This window comes from Suricata suricatta, chromosome 1 (genome assembly GCF_006229205.1).
Source record: "Suricata suricatta isolate VVHF042 chromosome 1, meerkat_22Aug2017_6uvM2_HiC, whole genome shotgun sequence".
Classification (NCBI taxonomy): domain Eukaryota; kingdom Metazoa; phylum Chordata; class Mammalia; order Carnivora; family Herpestidae; genus Suricata; species Suricata suricatta.
In genome coordinates this window covers 103,770,887-103,793,153 of record NC_043700.1, presented here as the reverse complement: position 1 = coordinate 103,793,153, position 22,267 = coordinate 103,770,887, and the positions used below count along the sequence as shown (strand labels likewise).

At 39.1% G+C, this 22,267-nt stretch overlaps 1 protein-coding gene across 8 annotated transcripts in view; it reads left to right on the top strand.

Moving 5' to 3' along the window:
* Positions 1–22,267, top strand: part of ANK2 (ankyrin 2) — a 336,115-nt gene that overhangs the window by 291,625 nt on the left and 22,223 nt on the right. For 6 of the 8 annotated variants that reach the window (XM_029941812.1, XM_029941804.1, XM_029941830.1 and 3 more), the window contains 6 exons: positions 1,981–2,077; positions 4,241–4,469; positions 5,484–5,609; positions 8,087–8,209; positions 10,843–10,875; positions 13,017–13,038. In XM_029941812.1, the coding sequence (XP_029797672.1) occupies positions 1,981–2,077; positions 4,241–4,469; positions 5,484–5,609; positions 8,087–8,209; positions 10,843–10,875; positions 13,017–13,038 (630 nt within the window). Of the gene's footprint in view, positions 1–1,980; positions 2,078–4,240; positions 4,470–5,483; positions 5,610–8,086; positions 8,210–10,842; positions 10,876–13,016; positions 13,039–15,789; positions 22,042–22,267 lie in introns of all 8 variants that reach the window. The other 2 variants (XM_029941796.1, XM_029941791.1) reach the window with 1 other exon arrangement.

Genomic DNA, 22,267 nt, shown 5'->3' with positions numbered 1-22,267 from the left:
CTTCTGTATCCCCTGGGTAAATCCCTAGCAGTGCTATTGCTGGGTCATAGGGAGTTCTACTGATAGTTTTTGAGGAACCTCCACACTGTTTTCCAGAGTGGCTGCACCAGTTTACATTCTCACCAACAGTGTAGGAGGGTGCCCGTCTCTCTGCACCCTCACCAGCATCTATAGACTCTTGATTAATATGACAGAATTTTTAAATACACAGACTATAATGAGCATAGAAGGAAATCAGGCTTCACATATGACTTCTTTCCCAATTACCCATTTCTGGTTGTCTCCCAGCTTTCCTGCGTGTCATTCTCATACTTTTTGTTCCATGGGTGTACAGTTAGTTTCTCTATAATGTGCAGCGTTCCTGGCGTGGAAGATTGAAAAGTGTCTGTGGCACATCCTGCCCTTGTAGATGATCCAGTGAGGATCGGCCTGGGTGCCACCTAATCTAGTTATTCAGATGGGTTTGTAATAAACAGCTTCTTTTTTTTTATTAAGAATTTTTTTTAAATGTTTACTTATTTTTGAGAGAGAGAGACACACAGAGTGCAAGTGGAGAAGGGGCAGAGAGAGAGGGAAACACAGAAGCTGAAACAGGCTCTAGGCTCTGAGCTGTCAGCACAGAGCCCGACATGGGGCTCGAACCCACACACTGTGAGATCATGACCTGACCTGAAGTCAGACACTTAACTGACTGAGCCGCCTATAGTAAACAGTTTCGTAAACTTAATTGTTTATTAAAACATGTTAACCAAAAGTGTTTAGATTTTTGTGTTTTGCTCTGTTATATGCTTCTGCTAAGAGTTAATATTTTAGAAGCCTACTAGAAAAGGTTCCATGAACTTTTTTTGATAATTCATTACCTTCTTTAAAAAGTTTGAGTCGCAATTTTTTCTCACCTCAAAAATACATTCCTCCTGCAGTGCTTTAAGACTCCTTCATCCATATCTATGCCAACTTAATTTTCCAGTAGAATGAAAGTTTATGTCAGCCTCCATGGTGATTTTTCTATGTATCTAGGCCATTCTTTAGCATTATTAATTTGTTCACTCCATTATGCAAGATTTATTGCAATATCTTAATATCTTAATATCTTCCAGGCTTTTTTTTTTTTTGCCAGTCTTTAACTGCAAATTGAAAATAAACTTTATTCCTTTTCTTTTTTATTTATTTATTTGAGAGAGAGAAAGAGACAGAGAGCGAGCAAGCAGGGGAGGGACACAGAGAGAGAATCCAAAGCAGGGCTTGCACTCACAAACTGAAATCATGACCTGAGCTGAAATCAAAAGTTGGATGCTTAACCAACTGAGCCACCCAGGCACCCCAAGAACTTTATTTCTTCAAATTAATTGCATAAAATATGAAGTTCAGGAATAAAAGAATATTTGGATTTTTTATTATTTTAACAAAGTATTCAGCTCCTTGGTTGATCGAAGTATCTTTTAAGATCATCCACCACTACAATGTAAAATATATTCAAAGCCTAGCAATTACAATAAAAGCTTCAGAATGTCAGTTGGATCTTAACTGTAGAAAACAAGCTGAGTGTTGATGGCGGGAGGTGGAGGAGATAGGCTGTGGATATTAAGGACATGCCTGTTGTGATAAGCACTCAGTGTTACATGTAAGTGATAAATCGCTAAATGCTACTCCTGAAACTAATATTATACTATATGTTAACTAGAATTTAAATAAAAGCTTGAAACATTAAAAAAAGAATGTCAGCGCATAGAATACTTAGTATTTTGAGCCAGTTATTCAAATAACTTCCCTTAAATTAAGTTCCTTGAAAGGTGGTGTCTGCTATTTGTTTTCAGCGTGTCATTTTATAGCATGTGGTTTTTAGACATGTTGTTTCCTACGTGTCATCTTGAGGGGCGGGTGGGACTAAGAGATGAACACAGCCAGAACCACAAAGACTTTGTTTTATAATTTAAAGTCTGGAGTTTTGCCCAATTTTTAAAAGCGATCCTATTATTTCAGGAGGAACCACGCCTGCACAATGGGAAGATATTACAGGAACTACGCCATTAACATTTGTCAATGAATGTGTTTCCTTTACAACCAATGTGTCTGCCAGGTACGGTTGCACAGCCCGGAACAGCCCCCTATGATACTGCCCCTCCCCGTGGTCTTTTGTTTTATGTTGTTTCTTACATTCTTTAAGAGCACCTCTTTTTGGTTTGCTTTTAAACATCATCTGCATTTGCTTTCAGATTTTAAACTAGACCTGACAGCGAATATAATAGTGATGCTACAGTAACAAAGGAAAACCAGTCGAATTAAAATCTAAGAAAAAATAAGTGATCATCGGTTTAGACTGTATGACCCTGACTCTGGCTTTGGCAGCCACCACTGATTTTTCCAGTCCCAAAGGTCTTAGGAAAGATAAATTTCCTGCGGTCAAAAAATAGCCTGAACTACTTTTTCCAACAGAATAATAAAAACACAAAGCCCAACATGGCTTGCTTAAATAGTTTAGAGGTTTCAGTGACTCTTACGCCTTCTAACATATTTATATATTCCCCATGTCTTAACCATTTACATATCACACATCTTTTAAAAGCTGAAGCTCATTTTATTCCATGTATATAAACATCAGTTTATTTAGTTCCGATTTGCATTGGGAAGAATGGATTGGAAAGCATTTTCCCATTTGTTTAATTTGATAACTATAACAGCTGGGTGACTTAAATAGAGCAAGAGGTATTGTGTCCATTTTACACATGAGAAAACCGAAGTTGAGAGTGGTTAAAACTTAAATTTCTATTCAGGGCAGGAAAGGAAAATAGAAATTCATGAGTAGCTCAGTAACAGTGCACAGCGTAACCTGAGTGTAATGGCACATGTTTGTATCTCAACCAAGTCTCGGGCTCAGTGTGTCAGTGTGCTTGCCACTCAGGTGTCTACACTCTACTGCAAGACAATGGCAAGTTTTGAATGAGAGGCACTAAAGAATTCAGCAGAGGGTATTTGCATCAGGATGTAGTGGATGTCCAGGAAGAGGTGACTCATGAGACATGTAAGAACCCAATAAACATAAAAAGTGGAAAAGGGAGTAACATGAGCAAAGATGCCAAGATAGAATGCAAAAGCATTTTGGGGGTTGCAACAATGATTCATGTAATCTAGAATCCAGAAGTAATGCGGGAGCGTGCCTTTTTTTTTTTTTATAGAAGGCCTTATGGGAGAGACAAAGACATTGGTATTGTAAGTGTATTTAATGGTTACACTAAAATATGATTGCACTTAAAAATGGTTAAAACGGTAAATTTTATGTTATATATATTTTACCAAAGCCAATGAAAAAAGGAAACAGATGGATCAAGAACTTGAAGAAAAGAGAGGCTAAGACGATGAGGAAATCTTGGGAATGTTGGAAGATTATGGGAAATGAGTCAAAGAAGTTGGTGGGAAAAGGTTTCAGAGCAAGAGGATGTGGAACAACCTTTGAAAGTATATCAGAGCAGATTGGAAAAATGTCTGTCAATGACCTCTTTTTCAGTGTAGTTATTTTTCTTGGGGCCTCAGATGAGGGGAGAGGTCAAGCTTTGCTAGAAGCTCAGCAAGGTTAGTGTACTGAATGAAATGGTGTGTGAGGAGGAAGCGGCCTGGCAACGTCACAGGGAGAGGTTGGAGTAATTGGTCATAAGCAAATAATTTCTCCTATAAATTATATTCAATATTTAGAAGTTCTGGAGCAAAAGCAAATTGTTTAAAATGGCTTTACCAACCTTGGTGACTGGAGAGGTTACTGGAAAAGAATAGTGAAGAAAAGCTGAGTAGATTATATTGAAAAGAGTTTCAGGGAACAAAACAAAGACCAGAAGAGGGAATCAAGGAAAACAGAAATTCTCATTCAGTGTGATACTTGTCATAATGTCTGATACTAAGTTCTCAACTTAGTGAGTCTAGAAGACTAAAGCACTGAGATAGAGTTGAGAAGACTGAATACTCACAAGCGTCTCTATGGAAGAAAATTACAAATACAGCATTTGATAGCTGATTTCAAACACCTAATCTTTCTCTCTTACTCTGCACTCCCTTCTTCCTAAGGGAGAAAGGTCTTTCTACCTTTCCTTTCACTTATCTTTCCTTTTAGTTTCTCTTAGCATCTCCCTCCTCACTCCCTTCTTTTTCCAAGAAACATTTAATGACTATTTTGATCATAGTGAAGGGATTGTTATTGTCTTTTCAACTGGCATATTTTAAATTTCATAACTGACCTTACTTCATTTTGTAGGTTCTGGCTGATAGATTGTCGACAAATCCAGGAATCTGTTACCTTTGCATCACAAGTGTATAGAGAAATTATCTGTGTACCGTATATGGCCAAATTTGTTGTGTTTGCCAAATCACATGACCCCATTGAAGCCAGATTGAGATGTTTCTGCATGACTGATGATAAAGTGGATAAGACCCTTGAACAACAAGAAAACTTTGCTGAGGTGGCCAGAAGCAGGGATGTAGAGGTACTGTATTTACAAAAATAATTTGTATTGACATGGTATTTATACCCTTACTAATACATTTTAAATAGTATTTAATAAATAGAACTATAAAAAAATGACCAGTCCACATTTTGATCAGTTAGAAGGTCAAGGTCAAAAATTAGCCATTTTTAACTAGTTTGGCTATAGGGATAGTCTCAGTGTATTTGAGGAGGTAAAAGAACTCTCTTAATTATTTTGGGAAAAATTGTGGGCTATTGCTAACGTATGTAAGTGACTGTAGTAGTTTAGATGTCTTTGTCTTTCCTTGTTTATTATAACTTCTTAATCGTCAAGAAAGCAGTTGGGAAATATATCCTTTGTGTAAATGCAAAAGTACCATATTCAGGACTTTTCAACATTATTTTTTCTTATTTTGGACTTTTTTTTAACCACTGGGCCTTTGGATATTGAAGTCAAGTAACCTGACTCATTATGATGTCAAAAATTACTCAATCAGAAATTTAAAATGTAGGACTTAAAGAGATATTGGTTTTGGAGGAGTAACATGAAACTATTAGAAATGAAAATATTAAAACTGCCACCATGCATTTGAAGATTCCTGTCATTCCTATACCAGTAAGAAGAGGGATGGAGTACTAACCCATGCTTTGTCACGGATAAGACAAAACATCAGTCAGTAATTTAAAGATTATGTATGTATATTTTAAGAGTTTTGGGGGGTGACTGGGTGGCTCAGTCAGTTAAGCATCCAACTTCAGCGCAGGTCCTGATCTCCTAGATCTTGAGTTCGAGCCCCATGTAGGGCTCTGTGCTCACAGCTCAGAGCCTGGAGCCTGCTTCAGATTCTGTGTCTCTCCTTTCTGCCCCTTCCCTGCTCATAATTTGTCACTCTCTCCTTCAAAAATAAATAAACATTAAAAGATTTTAAAAATAATTTTTGTGTTCCAAGTAATATCACCACTTTTTTAATGTAAATACCATGTAATAATTATTGCTATTATACTATGTGTTATTTTTCTCCATTTTCACCAGGTACTAGAAGGAAAACCAATTTATGTTGATTGTTTCGGCAACCTGGTGCCATTAACCAAGAGTGGCCAACATCATATATTCAGTTTTTTTGCCTTTAAAGAAAACCGACTTCCTCTCTTTGTCAAGGTAATATATACATGAAATTTTATAATGCCTTTTATTTAAGATCAAGTAAGGATTTGATTTCCTTTGGGAGGAGATAATATTTGCTTTTCAATCATTTCCATTAAGTTTTTTAAACCATATCTGTGAAACTTTATAGTCCTCTAAAACCAACCACTTTTATTTTTGAGGTTCAAAATCATATGGCTGAGAATTGGAGCAAATAGTCAATTCATTAATTAGAAAAACTGGCCATTTTTTCTCAAATTGTAAAGGAAGTCTCTTCTTTTTTACTCTTATTTCTTTTAAATATTTATGCTTAATTTTTAAAGATGTGTTAATTTCAGTAATGTGGAGACCAAGAGTTTTAAGTGACAACATTTTGTAATAGAGGCTCTCAAAGGACCCAGTATCTCACTTAACCTAGTAAGAGATTATCCCAGATAGAGCTGTGAATTGGATATATTTTCAAAAATTCATCCAGCAAACATTTACAGAGACACTTCAATACACCATGAATCTGTTGTCTCTGTTTAAGAATATTAATCCAAGTTAGGAATTTGGCAGTAATGGACACACATTTCATTCTAGAGTCCAATTATAAAGAAGGACAAAAATGTGTGATGGAGAGATTCATGAAATTAAAAGGAAGTAATGATTCTGTTCTCTATTTCTCCAGCCACTCATTTTTTTCTTATTTCTCAGTGTATGTCACTATTCTAGAAGTCCTAATAATGCTCAGTCCTCACAAAATAGAAGCTGGTCTCCATCAGTTTTTTATTACACTAACCTCAGACTACAATTCTAAACAGTTTGTCCACAATGACTCATTTCAATCCCTTATGATTTTCCCAGTATATGTCAGTACATGTCTTTTAAATTCTTTAAAGTCTATTAAGCTTTCCCAAGATGATCTCTGAGTCTTTTGTTGTGCCATTTCTGGTTTGATTGTTTTGCCTGACTAAAGATAGGTTCTATGGATCATCATGTTATGCTGTACCTGCTGAAGGGTAATTGACACAAATGCATGTAATTAAGCTAATACTTGATATTGTTGATGTGCAAAAGTCATTCTATAGACAACCAAATACAGAAATGAGCAAAGAACTTAGACATTTCTCCAAAGAAGTTATGTGGATGGCTAATAAGCATATGAAAAGATGCTCAACAGCTTAAGGAAATTCAAATTTAAACCACAATGAGATAGAACTTTGTACCCATTAGGTTGGCTGTTGTTAAAAAATGAAATAACTTACAAGTATCGGCAGGGATGTGGAGAAATTGGAACCTTGATCATTGCTGGTGGAAATATAAAATGAGGGAGCCACTATGGAAAAAAGTTTGATGATTTCTCAAAAATATGAACATAGATTAGCATATGATCTGGCAATTCAACTTCTAGGTATATAACCAAGAGACCTTAAAGCAGGAACTCAAACAGTCACTTGCACAGCAGTGTTCATAAGAGCATTATTCACAACAGTCAAAAGGTGAAAACATCCCAAATATCCATTGACAGGCGAATGGATATGGTATATACATACAATGAATATGAAATATTGTATATACATATAATGGAATATTATTCAGCCTTAATAAGGAATGAAATTCTGGTACAGGCTATAACATGGATATAGCTCAAGGATATATCCTAAGTGAAATTAGCCCAATACAAAAGGACAAATATTCGATGTTTTAATTTATATGAGGTGTATCTAGCTAGAGTTGTCACATGCGTAGAGTTAGAAAACAGATGGTAGTTGCCAGAGGAGGGAGACAGGGAGTGAGAAGCTATTGTCTAAAGGAAACAGAGTTCCAGTTTGTGAAGGTGAACAAGTCCGAAGATGAATGGTGATGATAGTTGTACAACCATGTGAATGTATTTAATGCCACTAAACTGTGTGTGTAAAGAGAGTTGAAATGGTAAGTTTTATGTTATGTATATTTTAACACAATTCTTTAAAAGAATGAAACTGATATATGTTGCAATATGATTGAACCTTGAAAATACTAAGCTAGATAAAATAACCCAGACTCAAAAAGAACAAATATTGTAGAACTCAATCTAGTCAAGGTACCCAGAAGAAGCAAATTGATAGAGACAGTAGGTAGAATAGAGGTGACTGAGGGCTGGCAGAAGAGGAGAATGGAGAGTTCTCATTTAATGGGTACAGAATGGGATCATGGAAATTTCTGCATAGTAGTGATGATTGCACAAGTTTGTGAATGTCCTTAATGCCACTAAATTGAACACTTGAAAATGGTAAGTGTAAAAATGGACATGCTAAATTTTATGTTATGTATATTTTACAGCAATTTTTAGAAACCAAATGATTTTTTTAAAAGTCATTCTAAATGATAATAGAAAAAGAAAGGAACACCTCTAAACCTTGGCATTATCAAATGAATTTATTTCTTCCTGATTCTTTTGAGCATCCTCTAATTAAAATAAATCATATACATCATATCTTGGTGAAGCATGTATGCCTTTCTTGTTCAAGGTACGTGATACAACTCAGGAACCTTGCGGGCGACTATCATTTATGAAAGAGCCAAAATCCACAAGAGGCCTGGTGCATCAAGCTATTTGTAACTTAAACATCACCCTGCCGATTTACACAAAGGTATTGTCATATCTGCTGTAGTGCATTTCAGTCTGTATAAGATTTAATTTTCAAATCCTTTAAAATAAATATAGCAAAGCCACTGAATGTAAGCATATAAACACATATAACAGTCATTTAAAAAAATGTTTATTTATTTTGAGAGGGGAGGGGAAGAGGAGGAGAAGAAGGAGGAGGAGGAGGAGGGAGAGGGAGAGAGAGGGAGAAGCCTAAGCAGCCTCCATGCTCTGTGTGGAGCCAGACACAGGACTCTATCTCACAACTGTGAGATCACAACCTGAGCTGAAATCAAGAGTAGGACACTTAACCAACTGAGCCACCCAGGTGCCCCTATAATAGTCATTTTTAATTCCCTGTAAATTTATAACATTCCATTTAGGTAAGGAAAAACATAGCTATATGGAATTAAATTCACTTTCATGGAAAATTTTCTATAAATATAAATTTGATATGAAAGAGAAAATTTGAATTTAAGATTTAACTTTTTGGACTAATTTTTTAAAATAAAATCATTGGTATTGTCTTCATTGTTGATTTTATGTACATGCCCTTCTGGGATCTTACTAGTACATTTGACCCTACCAAAATATTATGAATCCATTAACTTCTCTTCACTACCAATTCACAGGTAGATTATATATTATTAAATTTAGAGCAACATTATGATATTTTATTTTACTGCTGAAATAATTACTTGTTCATCTTATAACCGGTAATGTTTTGGAATATCAATCTAATTTTTCAACTGTTTTAACATGATTAGTATACAAAATACTCCCATATGACAAGGAGTAGATTTGAAACATTATGAAAAGGAATAAATTCATCATTTCCTGACACTAAGTCTACTTACCAGATATTATTTCTTCTTTGTTTCAAATTTTTAATGTTTATTTACTTTTGAGAGAGAGAGAGAGAGAGAGAACACACACAAGTTGGGGATGGGCAGAGAGAGAGGGAAACACAGAATCCGAAGCAGGCTCCAGGCTCTGAGATGTCAGCACAGAGCCTGATGTGGGGCTTGAACCCACAAACTGCAAGACTGTGACCTGAGCTGAAGTCAGATGCTTAACACGACTGAGCCACCCAGGCGCCCCACCAGATATTACTTTCTGTTCAAACCTCTCACCATTACAGAACTCCTTGCTAACTCTGATTGAGCTGAAGATGACAACTGAATGAATTAAATGTTGGGGATAATTTGACTTGGTTACTTAAAACAATTTTAACCGTTATCTTTTCCATAGAAAGCTCCCACGTGGCAGCCTTTGGGGGCCTGCCGCAGGTTGTCAGAGTGTGTACTAGAGCTTGGGGAGGGGGATGAGTAGTGAGAGTTGGAGGAGAAGTAGAAATACATTTAAAACCCTACATCTTGATTCCACAAAAAAAATCATTTTCTACACTTCTTTTTACCTACCGTTGTCTATTTTTCTTATCATTCTTAACAGATGAGTCACATAGAGAATAGCTCATAGCATCATGTTTTAATACTGCAAATTTTGATTATATAATAAAAATGAAATATTATCTATGTATGTAGGCTTACATGTTATTCCATCAATTGAAATACAAAATAGGTATATCCATCCAAATGAGCAGAATCTCACTCTAATTGACGCGAAATGTGCTTTGGGTTTGTAGATGTGTGAGTCACTGAAGCAGAATGCCAAGTAAGAACTATAACGACATATATACTGCCATGCTGTCCACCGAGTGATATAGAAAGATGAATGAGCTTTGTCTCTGATTTCAGTGAGCTTCAATGTGTGGTGAAAGAAAGCACTTACTGTACTGTGACACTGTATTTCTAAGTCAAGACATATCATTAACGCTGTGATGGTCCAGGACAGCTTTCCATTTAGTAACTCAAAACAAAAAGGAAGACAATGCCAACATTGTACATTTCAGATATACTTTAGAATGTAGGAGTGCCTCATTATAATAGAACTCCTAAATATTGCCTCGCTATTTAAAATATATTCATTGTATGTTTATATGTGGCTTTTAAGATTTTCAGTGAGCGTCTGTAATGACTGGAATATACCATCGTCATTTATGTGTACATGGGCATCAAATCCATGAAATGTCAAACCTTAGGGCTGTTAGTAACCTACTATGTGAAATGAGTATATTTATTATTTTAGTTCCTTTGTCTAATAAATTAGTATATAATGTTAGTTCTTTTGCCTCTTGAATCTACAGACTCTTGCATTTAAATCAATCCTTTTTAAATTTTTTTTTGTTTTATTTATTTTTGATACTGAGAGAGACAGAGCATGAGGGGGGAGGGGCAGAGAGAGAAGGAGACACAGAACCAGAAGCAGGCTCCAGGCTCTGAGCTAGCTGTCAGCACAGAGCCCGACGTGGGGCTCCAACCCACGAACGTGAGATCTGACCTGAGCCAAAGCCGGAGGCTTAACCGACTGAGCCACCCAGGCACCCCAAATCAATCCTTTTTAAAATGTTTGTGCCTGTCTTCTATAAACTCTTAGTAAGAAAAAATAAGCGGACACTGTCTGTATGCTTGCCTGGTGATGTTTGTTGGCAGCATGTTTTACCTTTTCTTTTCTTCTAAATACTCTCTACTCTTTCTGCTCTCTTTTCCATCTTGCACGGCATCTTGGGGCGGCAAGGAATCAGAGTCAGATCAAGAACAGGAGGAAGAGGTAATTGTATGACCTTGCTGCTTGTTGACGGCTGTGTTTGCTCTAACCACTAAGAGCACATAGTTAACCTGTGTTCTTGGAAGGGTTTTACAGGTGTTAGTAAATGAAGGGTCATGGTTTTAGTAACCTCTCTGAGCCTCTGTTTTCTCATCTCGTAGACTCAATTCAAAGAACAGTAAAGCTTTCCCTGTAAATTGCTACCCTGTCTCTGTGCAGTAATATATCTTTCCCTACCGACTGCTGAAGGCTGAGCTATTATTTCGTTTCTCAAAGGTTGATCTGGAGAAACCTGGAGCTCAAAACTTTTTTAAAATGTTACTGAGACATTATTTGTCTTTAACTTCCCATAGCTCCATAAGCTATGGAGGAGTCTTCCGGAGGCTACATTACATATGATGATACCATCACTCTGACTCTGGAATATTGCTGGTGTATATTTGGGCTCCAGCATTTTCTCAGTTGTAATGTTATGAAACATACTTGTGTATAGCAAACATAAACAGAAGTTCTTCAAGGTTCTCAGTCATTTTTAGGAGTGTGAAGGAGCCTTAAGACCATCAAGTCTGAGAGCCACTGAGACCAGAAACTGTAAGGAGTATATAGCCCAACCATTAGCCTATAATATCATAATGCAGAACTCTGCTAATAATGAGCACCTCTCATAAAGTAGATTCTTTTTTAAGTGCTCCACATACTTCATAAACACTAATCTCTCACATTTGCCCTGTGAGGGCTGTGCCGTCATATCATAGATGCTGTATCACAGGTGAAGAAAGTGAGTCTTAGCGGGGTTACCTTGAATAAAGAACCGTTTGAATTAGACCTCTCTGATAGTTCAGGCACATTTGTGTTTGTTTCCCTTGTGAGGATTTGAAGGCGCCCAAACATTATCATAGAAATGAAAGAAATCATTGGGAAGTGCTTTCTGCTTTCCTATTTAGATACTGGTTCCTGTTTCTAAGATAGACAAATGCAGTTGTTAATAGTTGCACATAAATGTTTTCAATAATACTAGTTTTATATTTTAAATGTTTCTCTGATGGATTTTGAATACAAAAACATAAAGAAAAATATAATAAATACCCTTATACCCACCAGCCTAAAATGTAAGGCCTTTTCAGTGCAGAGAGTCCCCCTGAATTCACTTTTTTGTCCTATGCGGGCCGTGGAACAGGACAGGGTGATCATAGGCTCATGGTCCTGCCGTGTGTGACCATATACATAGTACACTGCAACAAGACTGATGTCATCCTTTCCCTCAACCGGAGGTCACTCTTTTGTCTCTCATATTCCATTTCCCTCCTGCACTTGGTGCTTCTGTCACCAAAGCTGTTCAAAATGGTACCTACACACCTTCTTAGAAGAGCAGTGCAGTTTTAAAACCATTTTTAAAAATTTATTTTTGAGAGGGAGAGAGAGAACAAATGGAGGGGTAGAGAGAGAGGGAGACACAACATCTGAAGCAGGTTCCGAGTTCAACTCAGCTCCGGGCTGACAGCTCAGAGCCTGAAGCAGGGCTTGAACCCACAAACCATGAGATCATGACCTGACCCAAAGTCGGACACTTACCTGAAGTGTCCCTAGGCACCCAGGTGCCCCTAAGACCATTTTTGCTATGTTTAAATGAGTTTCTTGAATTAGGTTTATGATTTTTCTACTGAATATTTTCAGGAGCTGTGCAGGGCAGTAGACTCAGTTTATATTCTTTGCAGGATTTGGAACTTTTGCTTGTAATTAATGATAATGCAACTACTTCTGTAGAATGTATTACCTTGGCATGCTATTTGTTCTTTCATTCTTTTTTGCAACTAAATCGGTACTTATTGTCTAACCCCTACTTTATACTTTTCTTGGCCTTTTCCCTAATAAATATGTGTTTCTAACATCAAACACATCCCGGATCACATCTTCCTGGGAATAACATATTAAAAAGTACTTTCCACCTATAGTGCTTAGAAAGGAGATTTGTTTTTTCAAAGTTATGGTAAGAATCCAGGAGACTCTCAGGAATAAATGTAGCAAATTACTCTGACCTTCCTCTGGCTTATCCTATTTCCTCGTGGCTGTGACTATGTGCATATCAGGGGCTGTGAAACAAGACACAATTTGTAACCATTCAATTTATGTCTGTTTTCTTTCAGATCGATATGACATCAGAGAAAAGTAAGATTTTAAATAAAATTGAGTTTGTTTGAAAGCTGGCTATGATAAAGAGAAGCATGAATTAAGATGCAAGCTAGTTGCCATTACTAACCATTATAATTATTATATTTTTATATTGTCCTTATTAATCATTAATGTATATTTAGAAAAGCAGCTTGGCCAGTTAAATTACAAAAATATCTAATGAGCTAATTAGCAGTAAAATGCAATGATTATTCATCTAAGCATTCACTTTCTTTTGATGCCCCTGTTAACCCTGCTATTGCTGTTCCGCTTGTTTAGAAACCCACCCTATTGTTTTTGTCCATTTGTTAGCATAACATTGTCATCTCATTTTTTTTTAAGCACTGACTTGACAGTATCACTTTTTCTATCACGCAACACTGCCTTGGGCAGAGGGCTCATGGTTTTATAGGCTACACCTGCAAAAGCGATACTGTCTTAGTCGTTCTCAGCTAAAGCTAACCCTCCCCCCGCCCCCACCACCTAGCACCTCTTACTGTGGTGAAGTGTAACTGACTCCTTTCAGGCTGAGGTCTGACGGACTTTTCTGAAAACTTTCTGGGGGGAAAAAAAGATCCAAGAGTGCAAAAATCAGAACCTCCTGGATGAAAGTACTAATCATAATAGTGTGTCATTATAGGCCTAATTTTAAATAATGGTGCAAATCCCAAACATAATTTAGTACAGAGAAAACTAACTGGTTTTTACAGACCTCACGAGAGCTGTCTTAGAACTCATTTTGAGTTGAAGCAATCTATTAACAGTTAAGTTTTTTGGCCTGTTTCTGGCTTCTTGTGTGGAAAAAGTTGAATTTTTCAGGTTTCTTTCTTGCTTTTATGCCCCAAATGGTATAGGGGGAAAATACCAGGTTTTTTTTTACATTTATTAGTTTAAAAATTCTTTTTGATTCAGTGTATTTCAGGGTGCTACTCGCAGAGAGAGAAAACTTAGAACCATGTTTAAGGTGGTCAGCTGGCCCTGTGCAATGATCTGGGTTTGTTTTGGTTTTGTTTTGAAGACCTAGTACAATGTAAATAACAACTAAATTATTGGAATGCTTCTAATTGAATCTCTTTGCTCTTACCTTAAATTGCCATTCAGGACTAGATTATCTGAAATTCTGGATGTTTTCATTGGCTTATACTTGAATAAATTTACATCAATATAAATTATTTTAATGTATCTTTATATATGCATATTCACAGAGTATATCTCCTCAACAAATACTGATTCTCTCAAGAGAAGGCACTTTTATTTGTTAAAAAAGTGACATTATCATTGCCTTAACTCCTTTTCTTAAAAAGAGATTTTGTTTTATTATCTCACTTTCTTCTTCAGGACTACATATTTATTTAAATGGCCCTTTCTTTTGTTCCTTGAATGCTAGCTAGTAGAAATCAAAATCTAATACACCCCTCAGCTCAATCATTTAAAAAATAAAAAAAAAAGTTACTGTGTTGCTGTGATGGCCTATATTCTAGGTGTTATAAATATAGACTCATGTCTGGTTTTCTTTGGGTTTAAAGACAATCATTAAATGATCTTCATCTAGATATAAAATAATCTCTAAAGAAGGGTTCTATTGAACTTTCCCAAGTCTTTTCAAGAGTAAATCCTAGAGGAGTTTGAGTTTTCCTTTTTGCTGTGAATGGGGGTAGGCGCCCACTACCAATAGCTCAGATATACTACACTCAGCACCATAGGTACAGACTTGTGTGGAATTAAAAACACTTTACCACAGTAGTGTTTTACATACTTGTTCTAATTTCTGAACCATCCTCCTGCCTGTGCATTTCAGCAAGGCCACCTTGGCCATCAGTTTTCCTCCACCTTTGCTTTGCATGGAAATAACTTGGCTTACATAAACTGTGCGTGTGTCCTGTGTGACTGTCTCTGATTTGGATTGCCATGCATCACATTTTAACTTTGGACTCACATATATGTTTAATCACAGTTGTTGTTTTGTTTTTGTTCTTGTTTTCCCTTTCCTTTCCTTTTTTCCCTCCTTGGTCTGTCCGTTATGTGTTTAAACCAGGAGGTTGCTCCAAGGAAAGGACCATGCCTCTTAGCACCAGACCATTTGTTTCATTGTTAGGTGTGAATTTCCCTCAGATGAAATGCCGGTTTGCAGCTGATTCAGACATTTTTAATATAGTCATTGTATATTGGCAGAACAAAACATACTGAATTCCAGATTTCTATATGATTAAAAAACATGTATACATCATTAGAAGGCATTCTGAGTTTGCTACTGCTGGCTTTCTACTAGAGGAAATCAACTTTCTGCAATTTCTAATGCTTTTTTCCTTTTTTTCCCATGTTTATTTTTTTTCAACATTGATCTGTAACATCTGAACAATCTTGAGATACCTCTGTGTAATTTCACTGCGTTCGTTCTATGTTGTGATCTGTGAAGGGGTGTGTGTGTGTGTGTGTGAGAGAGAGAGTGTGAGTGTGTGTATGTGTCTGTTTTGGCCATTTGTTACAGCTTTGTTCTATGTGTGAATGTGCCACAAGTGAGAAAATTAAGCAAGTTATTTCCTGCTCATTTTTCCTTTTCAGTTTTTTTCTGTTAGCCTTGCTTTGCTTTTGTATCCTGAGACCTTGTGGATCCACCATTCCCAGCCCATTTTGTTGTCCCTCCCACCACAACAGGAAAAGACACTGTGTTGTTTCAGTCCTGATTACATTTGCCAATATATTTTTTGATTTCCATTTTACTTTCAATGTTTTTCATTCACATCAAAGATGATGAGACAGAATCTACAGAAACATCTGTCCTGAAAAGTCATCTGGTTAATGAAGTTCCTGTCCTAGCCAGTCCGGACTTGCTCTCTGAAGTTTCTGAGATGAAACAAGATTTGATCAAAATGACCGCCATCTTGACCACAGATGTATCTGATAGGGCAGGTTCTATCAAAGTGAAGGAGCTGGTGAAGGCTGCTGAGGAAGAGCCAGGAGAGCCTTTTGAAATTGTTGAAAGAGTTAAAGAGGACTTAGAGAAAGTGAATGAAATCCTGAGAAGTGGAACCTGCACGAGAGATGAAGGCAGTGTGCCAAGGTCTCAGCTGGAGAAAGAATTAGTGGAAGAGGAGTGGGTAATTGTCAGTGATGAGGAAATACAAGAGGCTAAGCTAAAAGCACCCTTAGAAATCACCGAATATCCATGTGTAGAAGTTAGAATAGATAAAGAGAGTGACGTGAAAGTAGAGAAAGACTCAACTGGGCTAGTGAACTACCTTACTGAGGATCTCAAGTCATACACGTCTCCTCAGGAAAAGAAACAGCAGACAGCTCAAGAGATGGCAGGGGAGAAATGTGAGGGCCTGGCTGTTGGCAGGAGCTCTGGAAACGAAGGGAAAGAGGCACCCTCAGGTGAAACACAGAGTGCACAGAAACAACACAAACCAAGCCTGGGCATAAAGAAGCCAGTGAGAAGGAAATTAAAAGAAAAACAGAAACAAAAAGAGGAAAGTGTACAAGGTAGTACAGAAAAAAGTGAACTTAAAAAAGGTAGTTCTGAAGAGTCATTAGATGAAGACACTGGGTTAGCCCCTGAGCCTCTTCCCACTGTAAAAGCCACTTCACCTTTGATTGAAGAGACTCCCATTGGTTCCATAAAGGACAAAGTAAAGGCTCTCCAGAAACGAGTGGAAGATGAACAAAAAGGTCGAAGCAAGTTACCTGTCCGAGTCAAAGGCAAAGAGGATGTGCCAAAAAAGATAACCCACAGGACACATCCAGCTGCATCTCCCTCTCTGAAGCCAGAGCGGCATGGACCAGCATCACCCTCCTCTAAAACAGAAAGACACTCTTCTCTTTCCTCCTCTACAAAAACTGAAAGGCATCCTCCGGTATCACCATCAAGTAAAACTGAGAAACACTCACCTGTGTCACCCTCTGCAAAAAATGAAAGGCACTCACCTGTGTCGTCAAGTAAAACTGAGAAACACTCACCTGTGTTACCCTCAACAAAAACTGAAAGGCACTCCCCGGTGTCATCTACAAAAACAGAAAGACACCCCCCTGTGTCACCGTCAGGTAAAATGGACAAACGCCCACCTGTATTGCCCTCGGGGAGAACAGAGAAACATGCCCCAGTATCGCCCGGGAGAACAGAAAAACGCTTGCCTGTATCCCCAGCTGGAAGAATGGAAAAACATCCACCTGGATCAACCTCTGGGAAAACTGAGAAGCACTTGCCTGTGTCGCCTTCTGGGAAGACAGAAAAGCAACCACCTGTATCCCCCACCTCAAAAACAGAAAGAATCGAGGAGACCATGTCTGTTCGGGAGTTGATGAAGGCTTTCCAATCAGGTCAGGACCCATCTAAACATAAGACTGGACTCTTTGAGCACAAATCAGCAAAACAAAAGCAGCCACAAGAAAAAGGCAAAGTTCGGGTAGAAAAAGAAAAGGGGCAGATGCCAACCCAGAGAGACACACAGAAAACGGAGAGTTACACAGTCAAACGAGGCCAGAGATTTGTGGTAACAGGAATTTCTGAATCCAAAAGAGTGGTCCGTGCTTCCTCCATAGGGCTTAAGAGAGAAGAGGTAGCTGTAGAAAAGGAGAAAGCTCTTGGCCACAAAACACCTGAACCTGTTCAGTCAGCACCAGAAGAAGAACGCCATGAAGAGAGTGAGGTCCCTAAAGAAAAGCTGGCTGACGAACAGGGAGACCTGGATCTCCAGATCAGCCCAGACAGGAAGACCTCCACTGACTTTTCTGATGTCATTAAACAAGAACTGGAAGACAATGACAAATACCAACAATTCCGAATGAGTGAGAAGACTGAAGAAGTACAGCTTCACCTAGACCAAGTGCTCACTAGTCCTTTCAACACTACATTTCCACTAGATTACATGAAAGATGAATTTCTTCCAGCTCTGTCTTTACAAAGCGGTGCTTTGGATGGCAGTTCGGAAAGCCTAAAGCCCGAAGGTGTTGCAGGCTCTCCATGTGGCAGCCTGATGGAAGGGACCCCTCAGATTAGTTCAGAAGAAAGCTATAAGCATGAGGGCCTAGCAGAGACCCCTGAGACAAGCCCAGAAAGCCTTTCTTTCTCACCAAAGAAAAGTGAGGAGCAAATTGGGGAAATAAGCGAAACTACCAAGGTAGACGCACCAACAGAAATTTGTTCAGAAAAAGAATATCCCTCAATCAAAGACATTACCAATGGTTCTGAAGAGCCAGGTGCTCTAGTTACTGAAGGCAAAGAGCCCACAGCTGAGTGTTTGCCGAAGGAGGCCACCCTGGAGCCTTCTGAAGACACATGCTCCAAACAAGAAAGTGATGCCCTTGGCAGCTGTAGTGTGTTATTAGCAAAAGAAACACCCAAAGGATTGCCTGAGAAAGCATCTTCTGATGAGGGGCAACTTACATATTGTGGTTCAGCCCACAAGACACAAATGGATACTGAAGCTCAGAAATCCACAACCACTGAGCTCTCAGATGAGACAAAGGCCTCTCCACTGCCTGATGCTTCTGTAAAGACAGGCACAGGGGCTGAATCAAAGCCCCAGGGAGCCGCTAGAAGTCCCCAAGGGTTAGAACTTGCACTCCCTAGCCGAGATAGTGAGGTCCTCAGTCCTGGTGCTGATGAATCATTTGCAGTGAGCCACAGAGACTCCCTGGAAGCCAGTCCTGTGCTGGAGGATAACTCCTCACACAAAACTCCAGATTCTCTGGAGCCAAGTCCTCTGAAAGAATCCCCTTGCCGTGACTCTCTTGAAAGCAGCCCTGTGGAACCAAAGATGAAGGCTGGAGTTCTGCCAAGTCACTTTCCTCTTCCTGCAGCTGTAACCAAAACAGAACTCTTTACAGAAGTGGCCTCGATGCGATCCCGGCTGCTCCGAGACCCGGACGGTAGTGCTGAGGACGACAGTCTTGAGCAGACATCACTGGTAGAGAGCTCAGGGAAGAGCCCCCTTTCTCCTGACACCCCCAGCTCTGAAGAAATTAGCTATGAGGTCACACCCAAAGCCACAGATGCAAGCACACCCAAACCAGCTGTAATTCATGAATGTGTAGAGGAGGATGACTTGGAAAATGGGGAGAAAAAGAGATTCACGCCTGAAGAGGAAATGTTTAAAATGGTAACCAAAATCAAAACGTTTGATGAACTTGAACAAGAAGCAAAGCAGAAAAGGGACTACAAAAAAGAACCCAAGCAAGAAGAATCTTCTTCATCCTCTGACCCAGATGCTGATTGTGCAGCAGATGTGGATGAACCAAAACATACAGAGAGTTTAGAAGATGAAAGCAATGTCCCTGTGGTAGTAACATCAGAGAGCAGAAAGGCTTCTTCCTCCTCAGAAAGTGAACCTGAGTTGGCACAGCTGAAACAGGGTAATGACTCGGGCCTCTTACCAGAGCCAGTTATTCGAGTGCAGCCTCCTTCCCCACTTCCATCCAGCGTAGACTCCAATTCTAGTCCTGAAGAAGTACAGTTTCAACCTATTGTTTCCAAGCAATACACTTTCAAGATGAATGAAGAGTCTCAGGAAGAATCAGGTAAATCAGAGGTAGAAAAGGATCATGAACCTCCCGTACCTGGAGACAATCATACCATTTCTGCTGGTGACCCAGATACATCTTATGATGATCTGAACAGATATGCTGATCAATCAGAAGTCTGTGATGGCCATGGGTGTGAGGCTGGGAGTCCTAGCAGCTCAGTCACTCCTATACCTTCAGGTCTCCGCAGCCCCACTGCAGGAAAGGTCGATGAGCAGCTAGTTATCCATAAGGAATCATTACCTCTCCAAGACCCTGATGACAAAAACACAGAAGGAGAAGAGCTTGATTTTTCTAGAGTGGAATCTCTACAAGTAGATTGCCCCAGTGAAAGCTCTTCATCTTTGTCCTCTTTGCCTCATTGTCCAGCATCTGAAGTAAAAGAATTAGATGAAGACATATTCTCTTCAACTTCTTCAAAAATGGAGGACACCAAAACTGACGAAAACTTTGAGAACTTACCAAAGGACTATTCCACTCAAGATGCATTGATTACTACTCAAACAGATACATTGTCCATGGATGTTCCAGTGTCTGACTCAGCTGAGACTGATGAAATCTATGATTCTCAAATGATAAGCCCTTATGAAAACGTTCCTTCCCAATCTTTTTTCTCCAGTGAAGAAAGCAAAACCGAAACAGATGTAGGACACACAAGTTTTCATTCATCTGAAGTGTATTCTGTTCCCATCAAATCCTCTGATGAAGATGTAGCAGTAACAGGCTCCTCCAACAGAACTGTTTCCAGTGAAGAATCGAATTTTGAGGACCAAAATGTGGGAAAAGAATCCAAACACGAAAGCACCTTGTGGGAAATGCAGTCAGAGAGAGCCACCTCATCTTTAGAGCCTTCTATACCAAATACAGCAGCCGTTGTTGGTGAACAAATAAGCAAAGTCATCATCACAAAAACCGATGTGGATTCTGATTCCTGGAGTGAGATCCGTGAGGATGATGAAGCCTTTGAAGCTCGAGTGAAAGAGGAAGAGCAGAAGATATTTGGTTTGATGGTAGACAGACAGTCACAGGGCACCACCCCTGACACCACTCCTGCAAGGACCCCAACCGAAGAGGGGACTCCAACCAGTGAGCAAAATCCATTTCTCTTTCAGGAAGGAAAATTGTTTGAGATGACACGGAGTGGTGCCATTGATATGACCAAAAGGTCCTATGCAGATGAAAGTTTCCACTTTTTCCAAATTGGGCAAGAATCCAGGGAAGAGACTCTCTCTGAAGACGTGAAGGAAGGGAGTCCTGCGGCTGAGTCCCCACAACAGGAGACATCAGCTGAGTCACTAGCTCTCTCAGAATCAAAAGAAACAGTGAGTGATGAAGTCGACTTACTTCCAGATGACCTGAGTGAGGAAGTAGAGGAAATACCTGCTTCAGGTGATCAACTTCACTCTCACATGGGGAATTCAGCCGCCACTGAAATATCAACAGAAGAGGCTCCTTCTGCAGGAGCTGAGGACCTCCCCACCACACATGTGGGTGATGCACCTCCTAAGTCCAGTGTGAAACATATATCTTGTCCTGACCCCCCTGAGCCAGTTGTACAAGTTCAGTTTGATTTTTCCACAGTTACTAGGTCTGTATATTCAGATCGGGACGATGATTCTCCTGATTCTTCCCCAGAGGAACAGAAATCAGTAATTGAAATCCCTACTGCACCCATGGAGAATGTGCCTTCTACTGAAAGCCAATTCAAAATTCCTGTAAGGACTATGCCCATGTCAACCACAGAGCCTCCATCTGTGGAGAATGAGAACTCCCTTTCTGAAGGTTCTTTACCCAGCCTGGATGAGGAATGTAAAGAGGATAAAACAAAACCAAAGTCTAAAATCCCCGTGAAAGCACCTGTCCAAAGGGTAGAGCAGCAGCTTTTGCATCTAGATTCATCTCTCCAGAAAACAGTGGCTCCTCAGGGGCAGGACGTGACAAGCAGAGCACCAGATAGTAAAAACAAATCTGAATCTGACACCAGTCCTTTGGACTCAACGACCAAATGCTCAGTAAAAACTAAAAGTTACACTGAGACAGAATCAGAGAGCAGAGAGAGGGCAGAGGAGCTTGAGTTAGAATCAGAAGAGGGGGCCACAAAACCAAAGATATTTATATCCCGATTGCCAGTTAAGAGCAAGAGCACCACATCTTCCTGCCAGGGGGCCGTGAGCCCCACAAAAGAAAGTAAGGAACATTTCTTTGACCTTTACAGGAACTCCATAGAATTCTTTGAGGAGATTAGCGATGAGGCTTCCAAGTTAGTGGATAGACTTACCCAGTCAGAGAGGGAACAAGAATTAGTTTCAGATGATGAAAGTAGTAGTGCCCTGGAAGTTTCAGTAATTGAAAATCTGCCACCTGTTGAGAACGAGCATTCAATTCCTGAGGACATCTTTGACACAAGGCCCATTTGGGATGAGTCCATTGAGACTCTGATTGAACGCATCCCTGATGAAAATGGCCATGACCATGCTGAAGGTATTTGCCAGCCACTGGGATTCCCTGTGCTACGCATGTCATAAATTTGATATAGTTTTTTTGTATATCTTTTATTTGGTGATTTGTGTCTCATTTTCTTTAAGCTTTCTGTAGTGGTTACTGCGTTTGTGTAAGCCCTTTGTGTTTTGTGCTTTCTCTGTGTACTCTTGTCTATGAAAACAATCTCAAGATTGAGTAATGAGAATGCTTATGGAAAATGTAAACA